This window comes from Ovis aries, chromosome 21 (assembly GCF_016772045.2).
Source record: "Ovis aries strain OAR_USU_Benz2616 breed Rambouillet chromosome 21, ARS-UI_Ramb_v3.0, whole genome shotgun sequence".
Taxonomy (NCBI): domain Eukaryota; kingdom Metazoa; phylum Chordata; class Mammalia; order Artiodactyla; family Bovidae; genus Ovis; species Ovis aries.
The window spans coordinates 15,386,438-15,409,513 of record NC_056074.1 but is presented as its reverse complement, the minus strand read 5'-3'; the positions used below and the strand labels follow the sequence as shown (position 1 = coordinate 15,409,513).

Here is a 23,076-nt window from a genome sequence, read left to right as displayed (position 1 = left end):
CTCATCAGCACTCTGGGGGCACGCACACAGCTTTTTGTGGCAGGTTTGTGAGCTTTATGACGGTTAAGTATGTCGTGTGCGTGCTTGTCCTGAGTACACGTGCACGGATGCCACCTAGTACACATGCAAGTGTGTCCCCTGTGCCGCCTGCTGCACGTGTGTAAACGTGTGTGACCCGTGCGTGTGGACGAAAGCCCTTTCCTCCCCGCACCAGGCTGCACGAAGAGGAGAAGACCGGGACGAGGATCTGCCAGAAGCTCAAGCAGTCGAGCTCGCCCTCGCCGCCCGAGGAGCCCCCCGTCCCGAGCGCCACCTCCGTGGAGAAGATGTTCGGGGGCAAGATCGTGACTCGGATATGCTGCCTCCGCTGCCTGAACGTCTCCTCCAGGGAGGAGGCCTTCACGGACCTCTCGCTCGCCTTCCCCCCGCCCGAGCGCTGCCGCCGCCACCACCACCATCACCACCACCGCCGCCGCCGCCTGGGCTCAGTGCTGCTCCCCGCGGAGGACGCCGGCGCCCAGGAGCCGGGCAGCGCCGGGCCTCAGCGGCAGAGGAAGCACTGCATCACGGGGGGCGTCCCCCCCACCATCCTGGACATGGAGGGCCTGGGCCCCCACGGCCTCGGGGGGCAGAGCGGGCAGGAGGAGAAGGTGGAGAGGGGGGAGAGCACAGAGGAGGAGGCTGCGGCGGGAGAGGAGGAGGGGGAGGAGAAGGCGGAGGCAGAGGAGAAGGTGAAGGAGAAGGTGGAGGAGGAGGAGAAGGTGGAGGAGGAGGTGAAGGAGAAGGTGGAGGAGGAGGTGAAGGAGAAGGTGGAGGAGGAGGAGAAGGTGGAGGAGGAGGTGAAGGAGAAGGTGGAGGAGGAGGTGAAGGAGAAGGTGGAGGAGGAGGAGAAGGTGGAGGAGGAGGAGAAGGTGGAGGAGGAGGTGAAGGAGAAGGTGGAGGAGGAGGTGAAGGAGAAGGTGGAGGAGGAGGAGAAGGTGGAGGAGGAGGTGAAGGAGAAGGTGGAGGAGGAGGTGAAGGAGAAGGTGGAGGAGGAGGAGAAGGAGGAGGAGAAGGTGGAGGAGAAGGTGGAGGAGGAGCGAGAGAAGGAGAAGGTGGAGGAGGAGAAGGAGATGGAGGAGGAGAGGGCGGCCCAGGACGACGAGGAGGAGGAGGTGAAGGAGGTGGTGAAGGAGAAGGTGAAGGAGGAGAAAGAGAAGGAGGCCCAGGAGAAGGAGGCGGCGGCCGGCCCGGGCCCAGGGACCCTCCAGAGTGCTGCGGCCGCCTCCGGGGACGGCTCCCGCTCGGTCCTGGACCTGGTCAACTACTTCCTGTCGCCTGAGAGGCTGACGTCGGAGAACCGCTACCACTGCGAGTCGTGCGCATCCCTGCAGGACGCCGAGAAGGTGGTGGAGCTGAGCCAGGGCCCGCGCTACCTCATCCTGACGCTGCTGCGCTTCTCCTTCGACCTGCGCACCATGCGGCGCCGCAAGATCCTGGATGACGTGTCCGTGCCGCTGCTGCTGCGCCTGCCGCTGGCCGGGGGCCGGGGCCAGGCCTATGACCTGTGCAGCGTGGTGGTGCACTCGGGACTGTCCTCCGAGAGCGGCCACTACTACTGCTACGCCCGCGAGGGCGCCGCCCGCCCCGCCCCGGCCGCGGGAGCCGCCGAGCGGCCCGAGCCCGACAACCAGTGGTACCTGTTCAACGACACCCGGGTGTCCTTCTCCTCCTTCGAGTCTGTCAGCAACGTCACCTCCTTCTTCCCCAAGGACACGGCCTACGTGCTCTTCTACCGGCAGCGACCCGAGGAGGGGCCCGAGGCCGAGCCTGGCTCGCCCCGCCCCCGGGCCGAGCCCACCCTCCACAAGGACTTGATGGAAGCCATTTCCAAAGACAACATTCTCTTCCTGCAGGTGAGCAGACCCCCACGGGCTTCCAGCAGCCCACCGGCTCCGATTAAGTGGCTGCTCCTTTCTCAGAGTCTCTTCCTTTTTCCTTTGATCCACTCACCTCACTCAGTGCTGGGGGGGGGGGGGGGAAATCAGTGGGCCAGGCAGACCTCCTGCTTTAGAGGGACACACATTCAGTTCAGTTCAGTTGCTGTGTCTGACTCTTTGTGACCCCATGAATCTCAGCACGCCAGGCCTCCCTGTCCATCACCAACTCCCGGAGTTCACTCAAACTCATGTCCATCGAGTCGGTGATGCCATCCAGCCATCTCATCCTATGTCGTCCCCTTCTCCTCCTGCCTTCCATCTTTCCAGGCATCAGGGTCTTTTCAACACACATTAGGAACCACTGTTTCTTTATTAAGCTGTTGTGTGCTGGAGGGGCTCTGTGAGTGAGTAGTGGATACGAGCGGGTGGGGGAGGCCTTTGGGAGGGTTGCCCTCTCACTGTGCCAACTCCACTCCTAAGAGTCTAGGGTGGCATCAAAGTACTTAGCAACTGGAACTCTGAGCAGCGTGAGGCATGCTGCCGTGAACAGCTGGGGTGGTCACACCTGCACCCTGGCCAGCGGCACCTGGGTGGGGGACACTGGGTCTGCGGCCAGTGGTGAGGGGTCTCCAGGGCTGGCCCCAGTGCGGCAGGAGGGAGAGCTTTCTCCTCGGCAGAGTCTGTCCCTCCTGCTTCAAGAGGAAGGAAGCCTGCAGAGAGGTCCTGGTGGGGTAGGAGTTGACCTTTGAAGTCTCTGGACTGTCTCCTCCAGGTGCCACCTGAGGCCTCTGTCCGCTGTTCAGTCTAGTCAATAGAAGTGAGGTGCTGGGAGAAGTTCAGTCTAGTCAGTGGAAGTGAGTTCCTTTTCTCCAGGGTGCTGGGAGTTTATACTGGGAGGGGAGGAGGAATGGTTTCGAAACCTAGATACAGGATGGCTGTGGGTCCAGCCCTCCCATCCTCCGGCTGAGCAGGAGTATCCCTGGGGGGAAGCTGAGGTGCTCCCTCCACAGGGGTGAAGCTCCGAAGGGCTGGGTGGCCGCAGCGGCGGGTAGGGACGGGGGGTGGGGGGTGGTTGTGGGTGGTGAAGGGAGCACTGTGGCTTCGGAGCCTACGTTTGAAACCTCCTGCTCCATCCCCATCTGTGTTTCCAGGAGCAGGAGAAGGAGGCGCGGAGCAGGGCGGCCTACATCTCCGCACTCCCCGCGTCCCCGCACTGGCGGAGGGGCTTTGACGACGACAAAGATGAGGACAAAGGCCCTCCCGGGGGCTGCAGCCCTGCAGGTGGCAGCGGTGGTGACTTCCACAGACTGGTCTTCTAATGGGAACCCTCGATCCACCCCCCCGCCCTGGCCTGCTCGCACTTGTGGGGTGCCACAGCCGACCTCGGGGTGGGGGGCCCAGGTCCCGGGCAGAGGCGCTCGGCCAGGTGGGGTCTGGGGGAGGCTATGGAGGCAGCCCCTTCCAAGGGCGAAAGCGATGGAGCAGGGGCTGCCAGCCTCAGCCTGGCAGGCACAGAGACTCAGAGGCGGAGGTGAGACCCGGGTCCCTTAAACTGCCCTCAGGCCCCGACGCTGGGATCAGCCCCCTTAAGACTTGCACCCGAGTTGTGGTCAGCTTGGATTAGCTGAGATGGACACTCTCTGGGCCTCAGCCCCTGCCCCGTATTTGCCATCAAGCAGCAGTTCCCTTCCAGCTCCTTTCAGACAATTCTGTCTCTCTATAGTACAGACCCGAGGAGGGTCCCAGCCCCAGCACAAACAAGGGGCTGCGTGTCGCCCCTCCGGCCGCATCGTGCTTCTCTGAGGGGCCTGAGGCGATGTGCGTGGGTGCTGACGCTGTCCCCTTGTGAGGAGCGTAGGTGGGAAGCGGGCTGGCGTGGGGTCAGAGAGGCCCCCCAGCCCCGCCAGCCCCGAGCCGCAATGTGGAGGGTGTCCAGCCGCAATGCGGAGGGTGTCCAGCCGCAATGCGGAGGGGACGGACGGCCCCTTAGCCCCATCTCCCGCCTCAGTGCCTGAGATCCCCCCTTCTGGGTATGAGAGAGAGGCCTTATTTTACTGCAAGTGTGTGTGTGTGTCTCACGACGTCTGTCCTGAGGGACGCTGGCTGGCTCAGCGCCTCAGCTGTTGGTCACGGTCCCCGGGGCTGGTGGGGGCGGTCTGGTGAGGAGCAGATACTGCCCGCGTTGTGCCCTGACACTGCTGTACCCTTTCTAAACGGAGAGGAGAGAACCAGGGTCTCAAACAGGAATAAAAAGAGGTTCTCTGAAGCCTTCAAAGCTGTCGTTCCTCCCGCTCTAGCCATGGCTTCTCGCGGTCTCTGGGCAGGAAGGCAGGGACACCCCCTTGCCCTGCTGACCTGCGTGCTGCACCGGGGAGGTGAGTGTGCCCTGCACGGAAGTGCTGTGTAAATGTGAGGCCTGGTGGGATGTGCCTGGAATGGGGGGTGGGGTTTGACTCTGGAGAGACGGGTGCACAGGCTGGGGCCGCCCGGACAGGACACTGTAGACGGATTCATCGATCAGCTCCGGGCTGGCTGCCTGGAGCTCGCGGCTGCTCCCACACTCCTTTCTTACCCCTGATAACCTGGGTGGGTGGGCTCAGGCCAGGAGCAAAGCAGCCTGCAGCCCTCAGGGCCCGCCCATCTGGGAACCTGGCACAGTGACTGCCTGGCCAGGGGCTTCCTGGGCTACAGTGGAAGAGCTGAGCTTTGGCCCCAAAGCCCACGGAGCCCTGAGAGTCAGGGACCAGCGCAGGTGGGCTGACAGGTCTGTCAGAGACCGAACGGTCATGCTTAGAACTCACCTCTGTGGTCCAGCGCGCCTTTGAAGAAAGATGAGCGGGCAGAGGTTGCTATTGCTTCCATTTCACACACCAGGAATACAGATTCCAAGGTGAGGAGGATTTGCACTTGTTCTTACAGCCAGGAAAGGCCCCCAGTCATCTCCTGTTGAGTGGAAGGTGGCGTGGCCGGGGATGGGGGCGGACTGTCTGGCCGAGGACCGGTGTCCTGTGAAGCCCGCTGCCCACCCCCTGGACGAGGCAGATGCCGCAGCCTCTCTGCTTGCTTCTCACGGACTTTATTGTCATCTAGCTCCGCCACTCCAGTAACAAGGGCCCTGCAAGCTCCAGGCCTGTACCATGTGTCCCCACCGCAAAAACAGGACGCCTGTGAACGCATTCCCATCCCACCCCAGACCTACTCACAGGATAAATACATGTTACAATTTTTTTTTTTAAAGAAAACAATAAATTAATAACTTAAGTGATTAGGCACCAACAGCAATTTGAAAAATTAAATGTCAATTTTAAATGGTAACAGGGCCAGAAACCTAAGAGTGGACTTCTTCTAGCCCATTTTCTCTTCTTGATAAAGCAATGATTCCGTGAAAATGATTCTACATTTCAAGACACGTGTAACCAACAAACACGTAAGAACACACACCACCAAATACACGCCAGCCCCGCAGCAGGCGGCCCACTGGCCCCCCGAATAGCTGAGTTTTGGAAGGCGGCAGCTTGAGCGCTCCTGTGCGCAGCCTCTGACCCTCGCTGTGCGCAGAAGGACGGACGGACGGAGAGGGGAAGGACACACCGACTTCCCTCCTGCCCTGCGCCCTGCTTCCAGCTTCCGGAGCTCCGTCAGAGGGCCATGGGCAGGGCAGGGTGGGGTGGCCACCGCTGGGGGCCTTAGCCCCGGGGCAGGCTGAGAACCGTTGTGCTTCTGTCCTAGGGATGGGATGCAGTTGAACAGTTTCGAATGTAAAAGTTACTGCAATCAGGTCTAGAGAGGGCACTGGGTTAACTGGCCCTTGAGACAGTCACAGAGCAGGGAGCAGCCAGGTGGGGAAGAGACACAGCTCCCTGCAGGCACTCCTCCCTGCCTTTGACCCCGCAGAGCGGGGGAGCTGGACCGGGAGGGGACAGCTGCTGCTCCTGGGAGCCCCAGGCAGGAGGGGGCTCTGCTGGCCGATGCAGGGCTTCCTGGGGTCTCCGTCCGCGCCAGGCCACCGCACTCAGAGGCGAACTCTGAGCCACCAACGGGAATGTCAGACACTTGGTACCTGGGGCTTTTGAGCCCCACGTCTCTGCCTTCAGCAGTCTCTGCTCCTCTTGTACTTCCTCTGGTCTCTGCTCCCACCTCCACCCTAAGGGTTTGGGGGTTGGAGGAACCAAGAGCTGGAGGGAGGCCTCCCTGGAGGTTAGATTTGAACACCTCCATCTCTCGGGACTCCAATCAGTCTCACTCACCTTATGGCACATTCGGAAAACACTGACATCATTAGGGCACCTGATGATCAATAGGGAGTGATACCGGGAACTGACGCATCCCTACCTGGGCCCACCTGTAGCCTCTTGTGTGGGGGTGGGGGTACCATTCAAAGCCCTGCCGTATGAGACTGTCTGCAGAAAGCCCTAAAGGGACACGGCTGGGCAGTGACCTACCAAACCCTGCCCAGGGTAGGCCACTGCCACCATCACCACTTCAGCTGTGCGAACACCAAGGCCTTGCTGCTGCTGAGGGTCTGGCCTGGGCCCATACTCCCAAAGGTCTCTTGTTCCCAAAGCACAAGTCTCTCCATCTTCCTCCACTGGTGCCCAGACCCACCCTCCTTCCTCTAAAAATCTGACCCTTCCTCCCCTCCGGCCAAGTCAGGCACCCGCTTTCCCTAGAAACCACATTCCCTGATCTGCACTCCTCCCCACTCCTGCCCACACACCAGCCTCCCGGAGAAGCGGCCTTGACTTCTCCGCACATCCCCAGCTTTGAGTCTCTCACGGCCGTCACCAACGTGTCCTTGTCTTTTTCTTCTCATTGAGCGTGACCTTCTCAAACACAAAGTCTGATTAACTCCTGTGTCCTCAGTGTGCAGTCCAGACCTGGCCACAGCAGCCGCTGCCATCACTTAACTGAGTTGATGTGACTAGTACTAGGAGGAGTTCTCACCTGTTGAGACCCTCTCTCCCAGGACGGAGTACAGTCAGGCCTCAGGCTGCCGAGGGCGTGAATGCGTGTGTACACACGCTCACAGGAGCAGAAAGGTGAGCAGTAGCCACCTCCCTTAGGCAGGGTCAGAACTCATTTCTTTTGGAGGAAGAAGGCCTGTTCTCCCCAGGGTAGGATGAAACATCTGGTCTGCCCAGTTGCCTCTGAAACTTTTAAAAAATTTGGCCAAGAACTATAACATGAGTCTCCCTCCCCAGACTTGGAAGAAGGAGCCTGGGGTGATGCCCCCCTTCTGTCCTGGCAGGGGGTGACACCGACCTGGGGGCCTTTCCAGCCTTGCCGTCTCCTGTCCCTGTAGCCAGGCCTGAGCCCTACAGGGCACCTGGGACTCCACAGAGCAATGGGGGGTGACCTGAGCTGACCGTCCACCAGGCCAGGCCCCAACCTTTCCTGGGCCCTGCACAAACCTCAGTCGGAGGGCACAAGCCACCGGCCACCCTGCCACATCCTCGGGGCTCTGTTCCGCCCGCCATCCGTCAGTCCTGGGAGCTGCCCTTGCCTGCCACCAGGCCAGCTGCTCCCTGACAGCGACGTCACCGCTCCCTCTCTGCTCAGCCTGCGTCTCCGCGGCACTGCCGGGGGCTCTCTCTCCAGCAGGTGCGCTGGGTGGACCTCCCAGAGCCCCCACCCCAACTCTTAGCCGCCCCCGCCGCGCCCCCAGTCTTACAGAAGCTCATTTGCTGCGCTGTCTCCATGCCAGTCCTGGGCACCCCCAGGTGCCTCCGCCCATGCTGTCCCAGGGTGGCCCCTCGGTACTACCACCCCCGCACGCCCACCCTGCACCCCGTGTCACCCCCCCGCAGCTCCACCGGCCCTCCTCACCATGCCGGCACCCCCGCCCCCACCCCGTCGCCCAGCACGGTGCAAGCCTTGTCCAGAGCGGCGCCTCCGGGCCGGCGGGGTCGGCGCTCTGTCCTGGACGGCAGAGCCGGCCTGATGCTTCATGGCCCCAGGGGCCCGGCCCCACAGCGTCTGTCTCCCCATCTCCTGGGCTCTGAGCCCCACTCCGTGTTCTCGGTGGCCGGCCGTCCCCAGCCTCTCCCTCCTTCCACATCGCCCACTCCTGAGAGTGGGGGGCTGCCCCGAAACCCCTGCGGGGCTCCACTGCCCTTCCGTGTCTCGGGCTCCAACTCCTCTGTCCCTCAAGACGGCCTCTGACCTTCCTCCGCGGCTCCTCCGCCTTTAGGTGGCCTCGCCCCGCCTCTGCCAAGGAAGACAGGGACGAAGAGGTCCGCGTCCACACTGGCCTGCTGATCCTTGGGTGCCTGGTCAGCGGGATGATGTGGCCTCTTCTGGGACCGAGGCGAGGAGCCCAGTAGCTGGAGGCCGGACGGTGAGGTGCAGAATTGGCTCAGAGCCATGGTCCCGCCCCCACACGTCCGGTAGATATTCAGGTCTGAAGGGCAGGCGGACGCTTAAGGATGCTTTTTGGCAAGAGCTCTAACTAAGGTAGGATGGCCATTGCTGATAAAAATCAAAGGTGGACCCGGAGAGGGCAGAGGAAGTGCCTCGATCAGGCCCTCGCCTCCCAGGGGGAAGGGGTCAGGGTCCCTGATGCCAAGTGCTTTGAAGGCCAGAGTGGCAGAGGAGAGAGGAGGTGGGCAGGAGGGCGCGCTGGAGAGGCGAAGGGCGAGCAGCCAGGCCGGCTCTGCAGAGTGGCCTCCGGGCCCCTCCCTGGCGCGGGCATCACAGCTTGGCGCCCTTGGAGGGCTCCGAGGACTGCCGCACGTCTGTCCACTCCTGCATGGTGTTCTGCAGGGCCTGGGTCTTCTCCTTGTCCACCTGAACGTAGTCCACCTTCTCGTCGGAAGTGACCGATGACGTGGATGGCTGGAGGACAGGCCAGGGAGGTGAAGGGGCTGTGAGTTACCGTGACGCGGGGAGCAACAGGCGGCTCTTCCCGAGTGGTGTCAGGGGCGAGGAGACGGGCTTCTACCTGCCTCTCCAACCTGTTTTTTCCCCCTCAAAGTGGCCTGTAGAGCCTGAACTCCACCCTGCACCAGCCCTCCTCCTCCTCGAGGCCACAGCCTCTGCCAACCCTCTTGCTGTTGCAGTTCTGAGGGAACCCAGGCCCTTCCCTGGGTCCAGGCCTCCACCCACTCCCCGTGGCCCCTTGTCCAGGAGAAGGAATTGGCCGGGCGCCACCAAGTGCCAGCTGCAGGGCTCTGTGGGGGCACGTGGTGAGCACGCACAGCCACCCTGGGTGGGGGGACTGTCAGAGCTTCTGTCTGGACCGGGCAGCTAAGTGTGCTTCCGGGGGTGGGGGGCGGTGTGCTTTTCCCAGGCTGCACCCGGACAGCACATTCTCAAAGAGCTCAGGACCGGGACACACGATCCCCACATCTCAGCTCTGTCACGGGTTCACATGTGACCCTGAGCGGACTGTGACTGTGTGTGCCCGCATCTGTCCAATCGCACGGTGAGGGGAGGGACAGGTGGATGGAGGAGGGCCTGTGGGCTCAGGGTGCTTGAGTGCTGAGGCTGAGGCCACATGGGCCCCGGGAGACTCAGATCTCAGCCCAGCCTGGCCGGACAAGGCCCCTGGCCTCTGGGACCCCTCCACCCAGGGCCCCAGGAGCTCGGCAGAACCACCCCCCATCACTCCCACCCTAGGCACCTTGCGGTGGGGGCTCGGGGAGCTCGGCTGGAAGTCCAGGGCCAGATAATCCACACTGCCAGTGCTCTTCTTGGGCGCTGGGCTGTTGGTGCCGCTGGGAACGGGAGATGCAGACACGGGGTTTTGCTATCACAAAGGAGGGGAAAAACTGTTAATAACTTCAGAAGTAAACTAACCCACCACTGGGGGAAAAACACACCTCTGGGAGTGAGAGCAGCTAGCTCAGCGAAGGCCTGCTCTCTGCCGGGGACAGCCCGTGTTCCTGTTTAGACCCTCACAGCAATCCTGTAGGCGTTATTACTTCTCTTATTATTATTTTTACAATGAATATAAAACTGGTTCAGAGAAGTTAAAGCAACTTGCCCATGGCTGCACAGCTGGTGGGCAGGGAGACGTTCCAGCCTGGGCTGCCCTCGCTGTGCCGCGCTGCCTCCTGCCCAGGCTGTCAGGCTGGGCCTCACCCTCCCTGCCTCCCAGACCGGCCCTTGCTCGCTGCCCTCAGAAGGGAGCCGTGCTCCCTGTGTGCCGGACCAGCCCTGCTTCTCTGGGGCTCCCACCACGGCCTGGAGCGGGGCAGTCACCCCGCAGCAGCCTGGCCCCCAGCCTGTCCCGGCTCCTCAGGGGTCACTAGAGAGGGCCCTTGTCAGCAGGCAGTGCGAAGCCCTGGTCCCCCAGCAGCTCTCGGATGACCCGCTGCAGGGCCAGTCTCCCCAGGCGCCGAGGCCAGCTTGTCTGGCTCTCTCCTGAGGACGCCTTCTCACGAGAAAGGCGACAGTCCTGTGCTGCGCTTCGGTTCCTTCACTTGACGGGTGGATTCACGCTCTCACTGTGTCTCTCACATGTCTGTGTGTCTCTCACATGTCTGTGTGTCTCTCACATGTCCGTGTGTCTCTGTCTCTCACATGTCTATGTGTCTCTCACATGTCCGTGTGTCTATGTGTCTGTCTCTCACATGTCCATGTGTCTCTGTCTCTCACGTCTGTGTGTCTCTCACATGTCTGTGTGTCTCTCACATGTCCATGTATCGATGTGTCTCTCACGTCTGTGTGTCTGTGTCTCTCACATGTCTGTGTCTGTGTCTCTCACATATCCATGTGTCTCTCACATGTCTGTGTCTATGTCTCTCACATGTGTGTGTCTCTCATGTCTGTCTGTGTCTCTCACATGTCCATGTGTCTGTCTCTTACAAGTCCATGTGTCGATGTGTCTCTCACATATTTGTGTCTATGTCTCTCACATGTCTGTCTCTCACGTCTGTGTCTGTGTGTCTCTCACATGTCTGTGTCTGTGTGTCTCTCACATGTCTGTGTCTCTCACATGTCTGTCTCACGTGTGTGTCTGTCTCTCACATGTCCATGTGTCTATGTGTCTCTCACGTCTGTGTGTCTCTCACGACTGTGTGTCTGTCTCTCTCACATCTGTGTCTCTCACATGTCCGTGTCTATGTGTCTCTCACATATCCATGTGTCTCTCACATGTCCATGTGTCTATGTGTCTGTGTGTCTCTCACATGTCTGTCTATGTGTCTCTCACATGTCCATGTGTATCTCTCACATGTCTGTGTCTCTCACGTCTATGTCTCTCTCACATGTCTATGTGTCTCTCACATGTCCATGTCTCTGTCTCTCACGTCTGTGTGTCTGTGTCTCTCACATGTCCGTGTGTCTCTCGTCTGTGTGTCTGTCTCTCACATGTCTATGTCTCTCACATCTGTGTCTCTCACATGTCTGTGTCTATGTGTCTCTCCCATATCCATGTGTCTCTATCTCTCACAAGTCTGTGTCTCTCACGTCTATGTGTCTATGTGTCTCTCACATATCCATGTGTCTGTCTCTCATATGTCCATGTGTCTCTCACATGTCTGTGTCTATGTCTCTCTCACATGTCCATGTGTCTGTCTCTCACATGTCTGTGTCTGTGTGTCTCTCACATGTCTGTGTCTGTGTGTCTCTCACATGTCTGTGTCTGTGTGTCTCTCACATGTCCATGTGTCTATCACATGTCCATGTGTCTGTGTGTCTGTGTGTCTCTCACATGTCTGTGTCTGTGTGTCTCTCACATGTCTGTGTCTATGTGTCTCTCACATGTCTGTGCAGCTGCACCCTGGGGAATCCCTGTGGCCCACTCTGTGAGGCTCCCCCAACACGTGCGCTTTCCTGCCGCGGGGCAGACACTCAATGGACGCTCATACTCCCATGCCTCCTCCGGGTCATGGGGACAATGGGATGAGGAAATGAGGAGACCTTTTGCTTCTGAAAAGTTTTAACAGGATGGAACAAGGGGGTTAACTTGGGAAGCTGCCCCAGTTTTTCCCTGCAGGCGCCCCTGATGACGATTCTGAAACACCGTCTAACCGCCTGGCCTGTGGACCCTCGTGTGGCCCCCAGGGGACGAGTGCAGGCTTCCAGAGATAGCATTTGGGCTCCTTCGTGGTCTGACTTCTAGTCCAGCCTCCCCACTGGCCGCCCCCACCTTCAGCCAGAGTTAATGACCGTGACTCTCCATGTCCCCATCCACACGGCCACCTCTGCCCAAGGGCCCCTGTTTGCGCACCCTGCTGTGATCGCCCATTCTGTGGGTGCGCCCCCATAACACTGCCTCTCCAGGGCACTGACCGCACTGCCTGGGTCACAGTCGTGAGAGAGGCGGGCCTCCTCTCCTCCCTGAGGGCAGGGACTGTGTCTTCCTTGCCTCTGATGGTGACTCCACAGTAACTGACACGTATGTGCTCCAGACAGACGAGTAGCAGCACAGTGCCCTGGGGCCGGGGCGAGCTGGGAAGTGAGGAAGCGCTAGGTGGGCTCCAGGGGTCCCCAGAGGACTCACCATAGGGACGTAGTTCTCTTCACTGTCTCCAGAGTCGGTGCTGGTGATGCTCTGTGTGGAGATGGGGCGGCAGTACTGGGCGGAGCTGGGGCTGAAGGAGTGGCTGTTGGGGGGGAAGACAGGGAGTAAACCCTGGGAAGGCTGGCCTCCTGCCAGGCCCTGGACCCTACACCTCCGGAGACCTCTGGCCTCCATTATCAGACTAAGATCTGATATGGAGAGGGGACTGTCTTCCCTTCATCACAGAAGAGGCAGCCAAGCCCTGAGCTACCAGTAGCATCAGGAACGTGGTGACCTGTTCCACTCACCAACCCACTGCCCCGTTCCAAGCTCTCGCGTCCACAGACACTCACATGGCCCTGGACCAAGACCTGGTGACGGGGGACTTGAAGGGGAGCTCGTCGATGACGGTGTTGTTTCTCAGGTCAAGTGGTGTTGGCTTTGCTGCAGCAGGGACAGAAGGTCGATGCATTAGCCAATGATGATAAGGCCACACATACAGACCCTTACACGTAGCACACAAGTGCGTATAAAATCCTTCCTACTCATCCCAGTTATACATGGGGAGGCCCAGGCTATATGAGGTTATATGATCTCTGCTCGTGAAGTCATGTCTTCAGATACCAAATTCTCTATTCCTCACACTGTTCTGACAGCAGCCATACTTTCAGATCTAAAATGGGCACATGGGCTGGGACAACATTTGTGACTGAGAATGAAAACAAGAGATGATATCTGAAACATCATGGAGAAGGCCACTGTGAGCCCTCCGCCACATCTGGGCCAGGACCGTGGAGCCTTCTACGGAAGAAGGTGAATGTCACAAGGCCCTGAAGGCTCCGATTCAAACGCTGAGCTCTGCATTCTCTGCTGACCAGACCCAAGGGGGGCTTCTGTCTGCCCACTGACTCTGCCTCCCCCCTTGAGTCCCTGCCCCTGATGCAGGCCTGCAGAATGAGGTCGAGGCAGACCTAGAACCTGAACTGCAGTTCTTCTTCCTGGTCTAAATGAACCAATGTCTTAGATGCTTTACTTCTGAACAAACCCGGGAAGTAGGCATGACCATCCCCACTTCACAGATATGACGACCAGAGGCTCAGAGAAGTCACATGATTTCCTCAGTCACACACCTAGGAAGCACATCTACCCGGTTTGAGAGCTCAGTCCTTCCTTTTATAGCAGAGTGTATCTTTTAATGGAATACTCTAGTCAGTTCTACTTTTTTCAGCCCTAGAGCTAATAAAAATCTCTTATCCTTGAGTTGCACTTCATACACTATGAAGCATATTAAGATATATTATCTATGCCCTTCAATGTCTCTAATAGGCATGTTTTAAAAAAATTAATTTATGTATTTTAATTGGAGGCTAATTACATACTGTAGTGGTTTTGGCCATACATTGACATGAATCAGCCACGGGTATACATGTGTCCCCCCTGTCCCGCACCCTCCTCCCACCTCCCTCCCCACCCCATCCCTCAGGGTCATCCCACTGCACTGCCTTTGAGTGCCCTTTCTCGTGCATCAAACTTGCACTGGTCATCCATTTTACATGGTAATATACATGTCTCAATGCTGTTCTCTCAAATCATCCTGCCCTAGTCTTCTCGCACAGAGTCCCAAAGTCTGTTCTTTACATCTGTGTCTCTTTTGCTGTCTTGCATATACGGTCATCATTACCATCTTTCTAAATTCCATATATATGCATTAATATACCGTATTGGTGTTTTTCTTTCTGACTTATTTCACTCTGTAGAATAGACTCCAGCTTCATCCACCTCATTGGAACTGACTCAGATGTTTTATACTTCCCACTTCACAGATGAGAAGCGAGGCACAGGGACAGAGAAGGATTCGTTTACAATCACATGTTAGCAGGTGGAAGGGCTGCAACCTGAATCCATCCTTTAGATCCCTGCACTTCTGCATTCTGGTAGCCAGTCCCTACTGGGATGAATTTGGAGAGAGAGTGTGTAATGTGTGTGCGCGCACGTGTGTGTGTGTATTTGGGGTGGTTTAGGCTCCAGAGGCTGTTACTTCCTTGCAAGGCAAGTTTAGGATCCACGGGATCCCTAAATGAACGCACAGTCCCTGAAGAGTGTCCAGAGCTGGGCTGGGGAAACTGGACTTACCCTTCCGGTCAGGTTTGAGGTTGCGGTTGACAGGGGGTGGCTGGATCTCACTCCCTCTGCTGGAGCCTCGGTGCAGAGAGAGGGCTGAGGGGGGGTAGCCGAGCGGGTCAAAGTGGTGTGGCCCCGGGCTCATGGGGATGTAGACACTCTGGGAGTTATCACCAGCTCGCTCCAAAGCCAGCAGGGTGGAGGAGCCTGGGTTCATGGGCACGTAGTTGTCCTCGGAATTGGTGCTGTCTGATCGTCCCACAACTGCTTTCGCTGGCTAGGAGTGGAGAGAAATACTGCTGTAACCAGGGAGAGGAAGCAAGAGGGGGCAAGAGAAGATGGAGCTGGGTGCACTGTGAGGCTCTAAGGCAGACGCTGGGAAGACCAGGTAAGAGAGCGGGGGGTAGACAGGAAGAGACGAAGCCTGTGGGTCTCCTCTAGCTTCCACAGTCCCTTGGAGCTTGCTTATAATTTGTGATAAACCTTGTATAAAACATCCACAAGGCTTTCTGGCTGCCTGACCACATCAGAGGACAGCACAGGCCCTGGGTCACAGGTTTTGTTCAGGACCCACCCCCCTCCTCAGGTCCACCCTCATCACTGCAGGTCAGCAGCTCAGGCCCCGGGCAGGGCAAGGAGACTCAGGGGGGCCTCGGTGCTGGCAGGCGAGGCCTGGGTGGGCATGCTTCCCCAGGGCAGCTTTCAGTGTGGCCGCCAGGCTGCAGTGCGGCTGATCTTCCCAGGGAGGCTGAAGGTAGGCCCTTGTCGGCGTAGCCGGGCCCGACACCCAGCAGGGCTGTCATCAACCCCCTCCTGAAGGCGGCCTGGGACGCCGCTCTGACACCATCCTTCTGTTGCTGAGCCCGACTGAGCGCCACCCCTGCCTGGGGTCTCATCCCGGTGGGACCTCATGGTTAGGGTGCTGCCGGACAGCCACATCCCAGCACCTGCATTCCCTGCATTCTAGACCCTCCCTGCTCACCCTCGGTGATGAGCCTTCTTGTCTGGGGCACCTAAGTACACACATTTCTTCCAGACCAGGATACGTGCATCTTTCCAAACACTCAATCCAGGGGTTCTGAACGAGGAAGTGAGGCAGGCTCCTAGGAGGCAGACGCCCAGGCTGTGGTTTCAGTTCCGTGGGCCTGAGCTTTGATCCACCTGAGCTGCCGTAAGGACCCCCTGATTAAACCCCACTCACCAGGAAAGCGCTGACTGCATCGCTCATGGACTCGGCAGACCGGCCGGCACTGTCTCCACCACGCTGCGGGTAGTCGTAGGACTCACAGGAGGAAGCTACGGCAGAGGAAGGAAGACCCCTGAGAACTCAAGAGTTGGTCCCTGTGCTGACACTTTCCCACACCCTCCCCAGTGTTGCTCAGGATCGTAACTGCTACTCCCTCTCAATTCCTAAGACAAGGTATTGCTTCTACCACATCACCCCTCAACTCACAAATTCCTCCAGTGTTGTTCAGTCGCTAAGTAGTGTCCAACTCTATGGACTGTAGCCCACCAGGCTCCTCTGTCCATGGGATTTCCCAGGCAAGAATAGTGGAGTGGGCTGCCATTTCCTTCCCCAGGGGATCCTCCCGACCCAGGGATCGAACACATGTCTCCTGCACTGGCAAGGAAGCCCAGCTACAGGGTTATTAGCAAGACACAAAATGAAAGAGATTAATATTATTCTACTTTTTCATCAAACGGAGGAGGTTACATGCAGAGTTGGAATACTCTCAGTGGGAAATAAGCGACAGTAGAATTTAAATACTTCAAATAGATGTTCAGACTTTAACCAGAGATGCAAATGTGGCTTAGAAAATATTTTGTAGATTTAATTTTAATAGCCTGTTGGTCCACAAAGGTTTGGCTCCAGTTTGGACTAGTCTTCTAAATTTATTTTTGAAATCTTTCATTTGATTTATAAATGAGTAAAAGACTATGATCCAGACCTCTAAACCCCTAATACATTGTAATGTGGTTAACCAAGAATGTTCTCTTTCCTTAGTGAAACAGTAACTTCTCTCAGGCAGGATCTGCTAAACTCTTGCCACTGTGGTGTTCACTAATAGCCTCCAGGGTTGGGGGCCCAACTAGGAAAGGTCTGGGGTGAGAAGATGCCTAAACCTGTGAGCATCCCTGACCTAGGTGGGCCTTAAGCCCCTGTGGCCTGGATGACTGAGAACTCGTACAATGCTGAGTCCCCTGTGCCCCCTCCCTTCCTCCCACCTGCTCTGGGTGCAGCCAGGGCTCACACTGACCTCGGTGAAGCCGGCTGTTGTCCATGGCTGGGAGAGTGTTACGCCTGGGGATGGTGGCGGCGGCAGAGACCGATCTGCTGCCTTCCCCGGCGGGAGGTCTCTGCTGAGGGCTGCCCCACCGAGGTGTGTCTGCCTGACTTGGCTTGGGGGGCCGGGGCGGGGGAGCTATGGCCGAGTCCCCAGGCGTGGCCACTGCCATGGCGTTGTGGTTCTTGTCCAGCGTGAACGTCCTAGGGATCTGGTAGGCCGAGAGCGGGGTGGCCGGGACGTCCACGTTGTCCACCAGGAGGTCCCCAAACTCCCGGCACAGGGTGCTGCTGGGCGTCTTGAAGGTATACACGTCCTCGTTATCTGTTTCGGAGCCGGTGAGGCTGCCCTTGGTGTGGCCGTGGGCAGCCAGGCTCCGGGGGAGGTCGTAGGCACTGTCTCTGAACTCTGCGTTGTGCCGGCTTGGCTTCGGGAGGCTGTAGAAGCCGTGGACTTGACCGCCAACCCCGTTGACACAGTGCCCGTTGCCCTGGGCAAGTTTCTGCACGGCTGTGTCGCTCCTCATGAGGAACGAGGCCCTGGTGCCCTGAGAGAAGCTGGCACTCCTAAGAGACAGAAAGAGGGGGACGCAGGGGTTAGAGGAGGCTGGCAGGAGTGTCCACATCCCGCTGCAGTGACGTGGTGGGGAACAAACACAAGCTGAGGAGGCTGGAGGCCTGAGGCTTATCTGGACACAGTATATCTTCTCTCGGAGTTTCAGTAAATGCATCTGCAAGAATGGGGATTAAAATAATAACTTTGCAGCTTGTTTAGAAATTGGGCTCTGGTGCATCTAGAAAGTATGTGTTCAGTGTTAGCCTTTGTCCCGTCCCCTACCCCCACGTGGCTGTGATGAGCAGAGGTTGGTCTTACCTCCTCAGACATCAACAAACTACTTGCATCAGCCACGTGTTCACCGCTTTAAGTGGCACCGAATATACGCATGTGTATACAAAGGCTGTGAGGCAGTGGAAAGAACCCTTAAGTTGGTATCAGAAAACAGCAAACAAGTCATTTTACCCGAGTCTCAGTCTCCCCACTGTAGAACAGGTCAGCTGACATGTTCTAAGTTAAATAGAAGCATTCAAATGTAAGCTATAGATTTATTTTCCATCGTGTTCACTGAGAGGCATTCAGAGGGGAAAATCTCTCTCCAGAAGACTAAAATACTATAGGAAAAATGTTTTCCAGTTTAGGAACTATGCTCAGGAGAGGAAAGGTCTTAATTATTACTTTTTAAAATTCAGCTTTTGGGAAAACAAGGCAAGATTAAAAACGAAATGATTTGGGGGTGAAGGGTTTGTGAGTTCCATCCCCACCACTAATACATACCGTGGGCTTCCCCAAGGAGGGACCTGGGGGGTCTTACACACTGAAGGCTTCTGCAAGGTGGGACCTGGGGGGTCTTATACACTGTGGGCTTCCCCAAGGCAGAACCTGTGGGGTTTTACACACTGTAGGCTTCCCCAAGGTGGGGCCCGGCGGGGGTGTGTGTCTTACAGGCTGTGGGCATCCCCAAGGCAGGACTTGGGGGCCCTCCAGGGTCCTTTCAGGTCCATCTGGTTCTGAAAAGCCACGACCCCTTGGCTGTACTAGCATGGCTTCCACACTGCGTTCTGTTCTGCATAGGTCCCTCCAGAAATGAGAAGGTGAAGTTCTGAGCAAGCAGAGATTCACGTCTGCTTTTCTCTTTCTCATAGGATGATTCTTCATAGGATTCCATTTGGGGAAAATAAAGGAATCAGAATTCTAGAATAATCCTGTACAGTGGTGATTCCCAGCTTTTGGGAGGCTATATGCCTCTTTAAGGATCTGATAAAAATCTCTTCTGGCACTTCTCACCAGAATAAGGCAGATCTCACACACATACAGATTTGCAGGCTAACAGAGGGATGGGTAGCCCTTGACCCACTGAGGCCAATCCATGGAGCCCCCGCCTTATACAAGCTCTCTCAGCTCATGGGGAGCTTGTTATTTGTGGATGTGGCCACCAGATGGTGATATATATTAAGGCCCATCAGCTTAGAAAGCGGAAGGGAAACAGGTGTCGAGGCCAGGCTCTCTTTGTTAGTTAACCTGCATCCGTGACGGCTGGGACTGACATTGCCACACCGTTCACAACCCTCGTCCCTGGGCCTCCGTACTCTCCCCCTTTCTGTTCCATTTCACACACGTAAGCAAGCCAGCATCCCTGGCCTAGAGCACTGAACATCCAGCCTTCAGATCCTGGAGGGCCGGGTCCGAGACCGGGGAGCCAGTGGTGGACATGAGGGGCTCACATCTGTCTTTGATGCCTTTCACTGTGTCTTTTGGAGCTTCCAACTCTGGCGGATGCTCCCATCTGGATCTGTCCATTGAAAAAAACCTTTCCTGACATCTCACTTTCCATCTGGGCCAGGCCCAATGGATACAGAGAAGCCTCCTGCCCTGGGGGAGGGGGCACCGTGGTAGAGGAGGTGACAAGCCTGCAAGCCTTAGTCAGGCCTGTGAATATGCGGCTGTTGACACATTCAGAGCAACCATCCCCGGTAGTGGTGGTGGTGCAGAGTGTCAGGGAGGCTTCTTCAGCGATGTCACCCTGGACTGACTGGCAACTGGCCAGGCAAAAGCAAGAGAAGGGAAAAGGTGTTCCCTTAGAGGCAGAGCAGTAGAACGCCATCTGGCAAGTTCAAGAACCACAAGCTGTTCAGGCTAGAGCAGGAGCCTTAGGAGGTGGGGTTGAGGGATGACAGTGGAGGGCCAGTCCTGGGCTGAGGAGAACAGGAGTCCTTGAGAGTCTAGGGTGCTGAGAGGTGTGGAGAGCATCTCAGGGAGCCTGCAGTGGCCTTCAACACACTCAGCCGTGAGCTCATCATCTCTCTCCTGACTCTCCGGTTTGGGGAAAGAAACCAAGCCACTCAAGCCAAAGCCCGGGAAGAACCTTTTTCACTTCTCACTCCATAAGCACATCAGATCCTATCGACTCCACCCCAGTTCAGGTCCTCCTGGTTGTCTTCTGCGTTTAACAAAAGGGTTGGTAGCTAACTAGCCTCCATAATCATCTGCCCGGCTCTCTGGGCCTCTTTTCATCCCTCTCACGCTTCCTTTCCTAACTTCCCAGCTTAACAATTCTCAGTGCTGTCTCAGTGTCTTTAGGGTGATGGCATATCCCAGCTCCACCTTACCCGCCCAACCTCTTCTCCCCAGCTGCCCTCCTCAGGCTGGGATCTACACAGTTGGCTCTCCAGGGTTCTGAGAAGACCCCAGGCAGCCAGGCCTCTGTGCCGTGTTCGTGTCTCTGGAAGGCCCCCTCTCCCATCTGGCAGCTCAAACTCAGCTCCAGCAGCACCTCCTTTGAAGCTGGTTCTCGCATTCCTCACCTCCCAGCACAATCACTTGCTCCCTCTCAGAGCAGGTAGCGACTGGTACCTGTGTTACACACCAGTTGCTTATTTCCTCCACCAGGCTGATTTCCTTGAGGAAAGAAACAGTGTCTTATTCATTTCCCTCTCATCAGCACCCAGATTAGCGCATGTCACATAGTGAATGGTGAATATGTGTTTGCTGAATGAACAAGCAAATGAACTTATAAACAGACACACAGGTAAAGAAAAGCCTTGGTGCTGCCATCCACTTTCCCCAAGCTTGGCCTGAACCCTTAGGAGCAGCAGATGGAAACTCTTTTCTCTTCAGAACATGGGAACCCCTGTCCCAGCCTCCTGCTGCCCTGGTGTCCCCTCTCCGGTTACAGAACTGCTCACTCATCCCTGAGCTCCTGGCCTGGGCTTGCATCATCTACCTTTTTCTGGAACGTCTCCTTGATACATCACAATCTGACAAAGTGCCGAAGAAGCCTTCCTGCTCCACAGAGGTGCTTCAGTCCCTCAGACTTACCTCGTGGCTTCACTCACTCTTCCCACTTTGCTCCCACAGCACACTTCGTGTTCCCTGCACACACTCACCTCACCCGTGTCTTGTGGGACAGTTATTTGGGTCTTGGTCCTTCTGCTTCTGTCTGGCCCTGTGTTCCCAGAAGGCAGGGCACCACATCCCATCATCCCCAGGCACAGCCCCTGGCATGTGGTAGATGACACCCATGCCTGCTGAGGGGGCTGGTCATCACTGCAAGAATCGGGTCAGAGGAGCTGAACGAGGGAAACAAACTTGCCCAAAGGTATGCACTCGGATGCAGTGCAGGTATTACCCTCATGCATCAGAAGAGAAAAACAGTAAATGGCAGAGATGGTGCAAGAAGATACTCGATCACAGGTGTATAGGGGAGCTCCCTGGGGACAGAGGGACGTTTGCCAGAAAATATTCCCCTGCGCCAGCAGCTTCCCTTTCCATTGCTGGCCCCCGCTGCTCTAGAGGCTGCTGGTGGGTGGGGCTATCCCGCCACCTTGGTCTGAAATCAGCTCCAAATTTCTCCCTCAGCTTTTAGAAATGCTCTCCCAGGTTTTCCCAGCCACTTTATTTTGCACTTTTTTTTTTACACGTTTTCACACATTATGGAACATACAATTTCACCCCTTTCCACTCTGTGAGATACCAAGTGCATTAACGATGAAAGACCCGGTTTGATTTTCTTTTACAGCTTCTTCTTGTTCAGTCGGTAAGTTGGTCAACTCATGCCTAACTCTTTGCGACCCCATGGACTACAGCATGCCAGGCTTCTCTGTCCGCCACTATCTCTTGGAGTTTGCTCAAGTTCATGTCCACTGAGTCGGTGATGACTGTGTTCCCATTTAAGGAAATCTTGTAAACACTTGTAAGTAAATTAGCCACCATTTTAGGGTTCTGTCCCTGTCACTGGCAATCTTGAAAGGTCATTTGGACCATCATTCTGCATCTGACTCATTCCAAATGGATCCTTCCAGTGAGGGAAGAAAGCTCAGAAAATTCTGTGTCACAATCTCTAAGAGGTAAGGTGGTCTTTGTATCTCAAACTTTTCTGCCTGCAATATTGAGCTTGCCTTCTCTCTGCAGTTACAGAGAAAAGCTGTATATGTGAAACTAACAACGTAAAAGCTGTATATTCTGCCTTTGGTTAATCACAGCCACTAGCGATTCATCACCAGTTAAATTCTCCATCGACATTTCTGATTTTGCTTTTTACCCACCATCTTTCTGTAGAAGGGTGCTACAGGGTCAGTGATGCTTCCATTTTGGAATTTCATCCCTTGAAATTTTGCTTCCCTCAACTCTTACCAGAATTATGGCTTTCCAGGACGTGTGACTTACTACATCACATCACTTGTTACAGGTTTAACAGCCTTAAGATAGAGATTGGTTAATACTCGCTAGAATCTAGAATGAGGTCCTAAGTGTGTGTGTATGTGTGTGTTAAATCAGTTCAGTTGTGTCCAACTCTTTGTGACTCTATGAACTGCAGTCCGCCAGGCTCCTCTGTCCATGGGATTCTCTAGGCAAGAATACTGGAGTGGGTTGCCATGCCCTCCTTCAGGGGATCTTCCCAACCCAGGGGTCGAACCCAGGTCTCCCGCATTGCAGGCAGATTCTTTGTTGTCTGAGCTACCAGGGAAGCCCCGAGGTCCCAAATACTAGAGGATAAAAATAAATCTAGTGAAACTAAATTGTTTCCAAAAACAAAAATGATTCTGCTTGCTTTGACAGCATCAGTTCAAAACTCCTTCCATTGGCAACAGTTACTATTTTGAATTATTACTTATTTTAGCTCAGTGGAAGAGCTGGATTTTTAGAACTGAAGTCATTTTAACCAGAATACATATTATCCAGTACTTAAAGAAACATTAGTGGCTAGTAGTGTAGTAAGAGTAATAAAAAATTCATGGTTTTATCTCTAGGATGCTTAATTTCTTGTAGCTGTTTATCAGGATCCCTCATAAATATAAAAGGGACAGAGAGAAGGCTAGTATTATTAGCCTCAGTAAATATGATTTCAGTACAGCAATCAATCAGGCATATTTACGTCTGTGCTAGGCAGAGATGAATGAGCTGATTCTCTCTCAAAGTCCCTACTCAAAAGTAATCCTGAGATTACTTTGGAGATCAAAAGAGGTAACTACTGGTAAAGTGCTTTGTAAACTGTTTCCAGAGTACCTAGTATGTAATGGAGCAGTGCGTGACTAAAGCCCATCCACACACTCGCCAACACCTGGCACTGCTCGTTTTTTTTTTTTTTTTTACTGTAGTCATTCCAGTGGAGATTAAGCAAAACCTCACTGAGGTTTTAATTTGCATTTCTCTGATGGTTCAGCATGTTTTCATGTGCTTATTAATGGCCATTCCTCTATCTTTCTTGTGAAGTGTCTCTTCAAATCTTTTGCCCATGCAAAAAACTTTG

At 55.9% G+C, this 23,076-nt stretch overlaps 2 protein-coding genes across 10 annotated transcripts in view; one reads left to right on the top strand and one right to left on the bottom strand.

The window, feature by feature from the left end:
* The window catches only part of USP35 (ubiquitin specific peptidase 35), a 61,768-nt gene extending 57,583 nt beyond the window's left edge, over nt 1-4,185 (top strand). The window contains exons 10-12 of one of the 3 annotated variants that reach the window (XM_060403950.1): nt 215-1,895; nt 2,692-2,773; nt 3,071-3,184. In XM_060403950.1, coding sequence (XP_060259933.1) covers nt 215-1,895; nt 2,692-2,727 — 1,717 coding nt within the window. In that variant the 3' untranslated portion in view covers nt 2,728-2,773; nt 3,071-3,184. Of the gene's footprint in view, nt 1-214; nt 1,896-2,691; nt 2,973-3,070 lie in introns of those variants that run through there. The other 2 variants (XM_060403948.1, XM_060403949.1) reach the window with 2 other exon arrangements.
* Nucleotides 4,186-4,979: 794 nt separating this feature from the next.
* The window catches only part of GAB2 (GRB2 associated binding protein 2), a 178,049-nt gene continuing 159,952 nt past the window's right edge, over nt 4,980-23,076 (bottom strand). For all 7 annotated transcript variants that reach the window (XM_027959276.2, XM_060403951.1, XM_060403952.1 and 4 more), the window contains 7 exons: nt 16,746-17,338; nt 15,689-15,783; nt 14,500-14,764; nt 12,720-12,810; nt 12,367-12,469; nt 9,541-9,666; nt 4,980-8,753 (listed from right to left, as the gene is read on the bottom strand). In XM_027959276.2, coding sequence (XP_027815077.1) covers nt 8,610-8,753; nt 9,541-9,666; nt 12,367-12,469; nt 12,720-12,810; nt 14,500-14,764; nt 15,689-15,783; nt 16,746-17,338 — 1,417 coding nt within the window. In that variant the 3' untranslated portion in view covers nt 4,980-8,609. The remainder of the gene's footprint in view (nt 8,754-9,540; nt 9,667-12,366; nt 12,470-12,719; nt 12,811-14,499; nt 14,765-15,688; nt 15,784-16,745; nt 17,339-23,076) is intronic.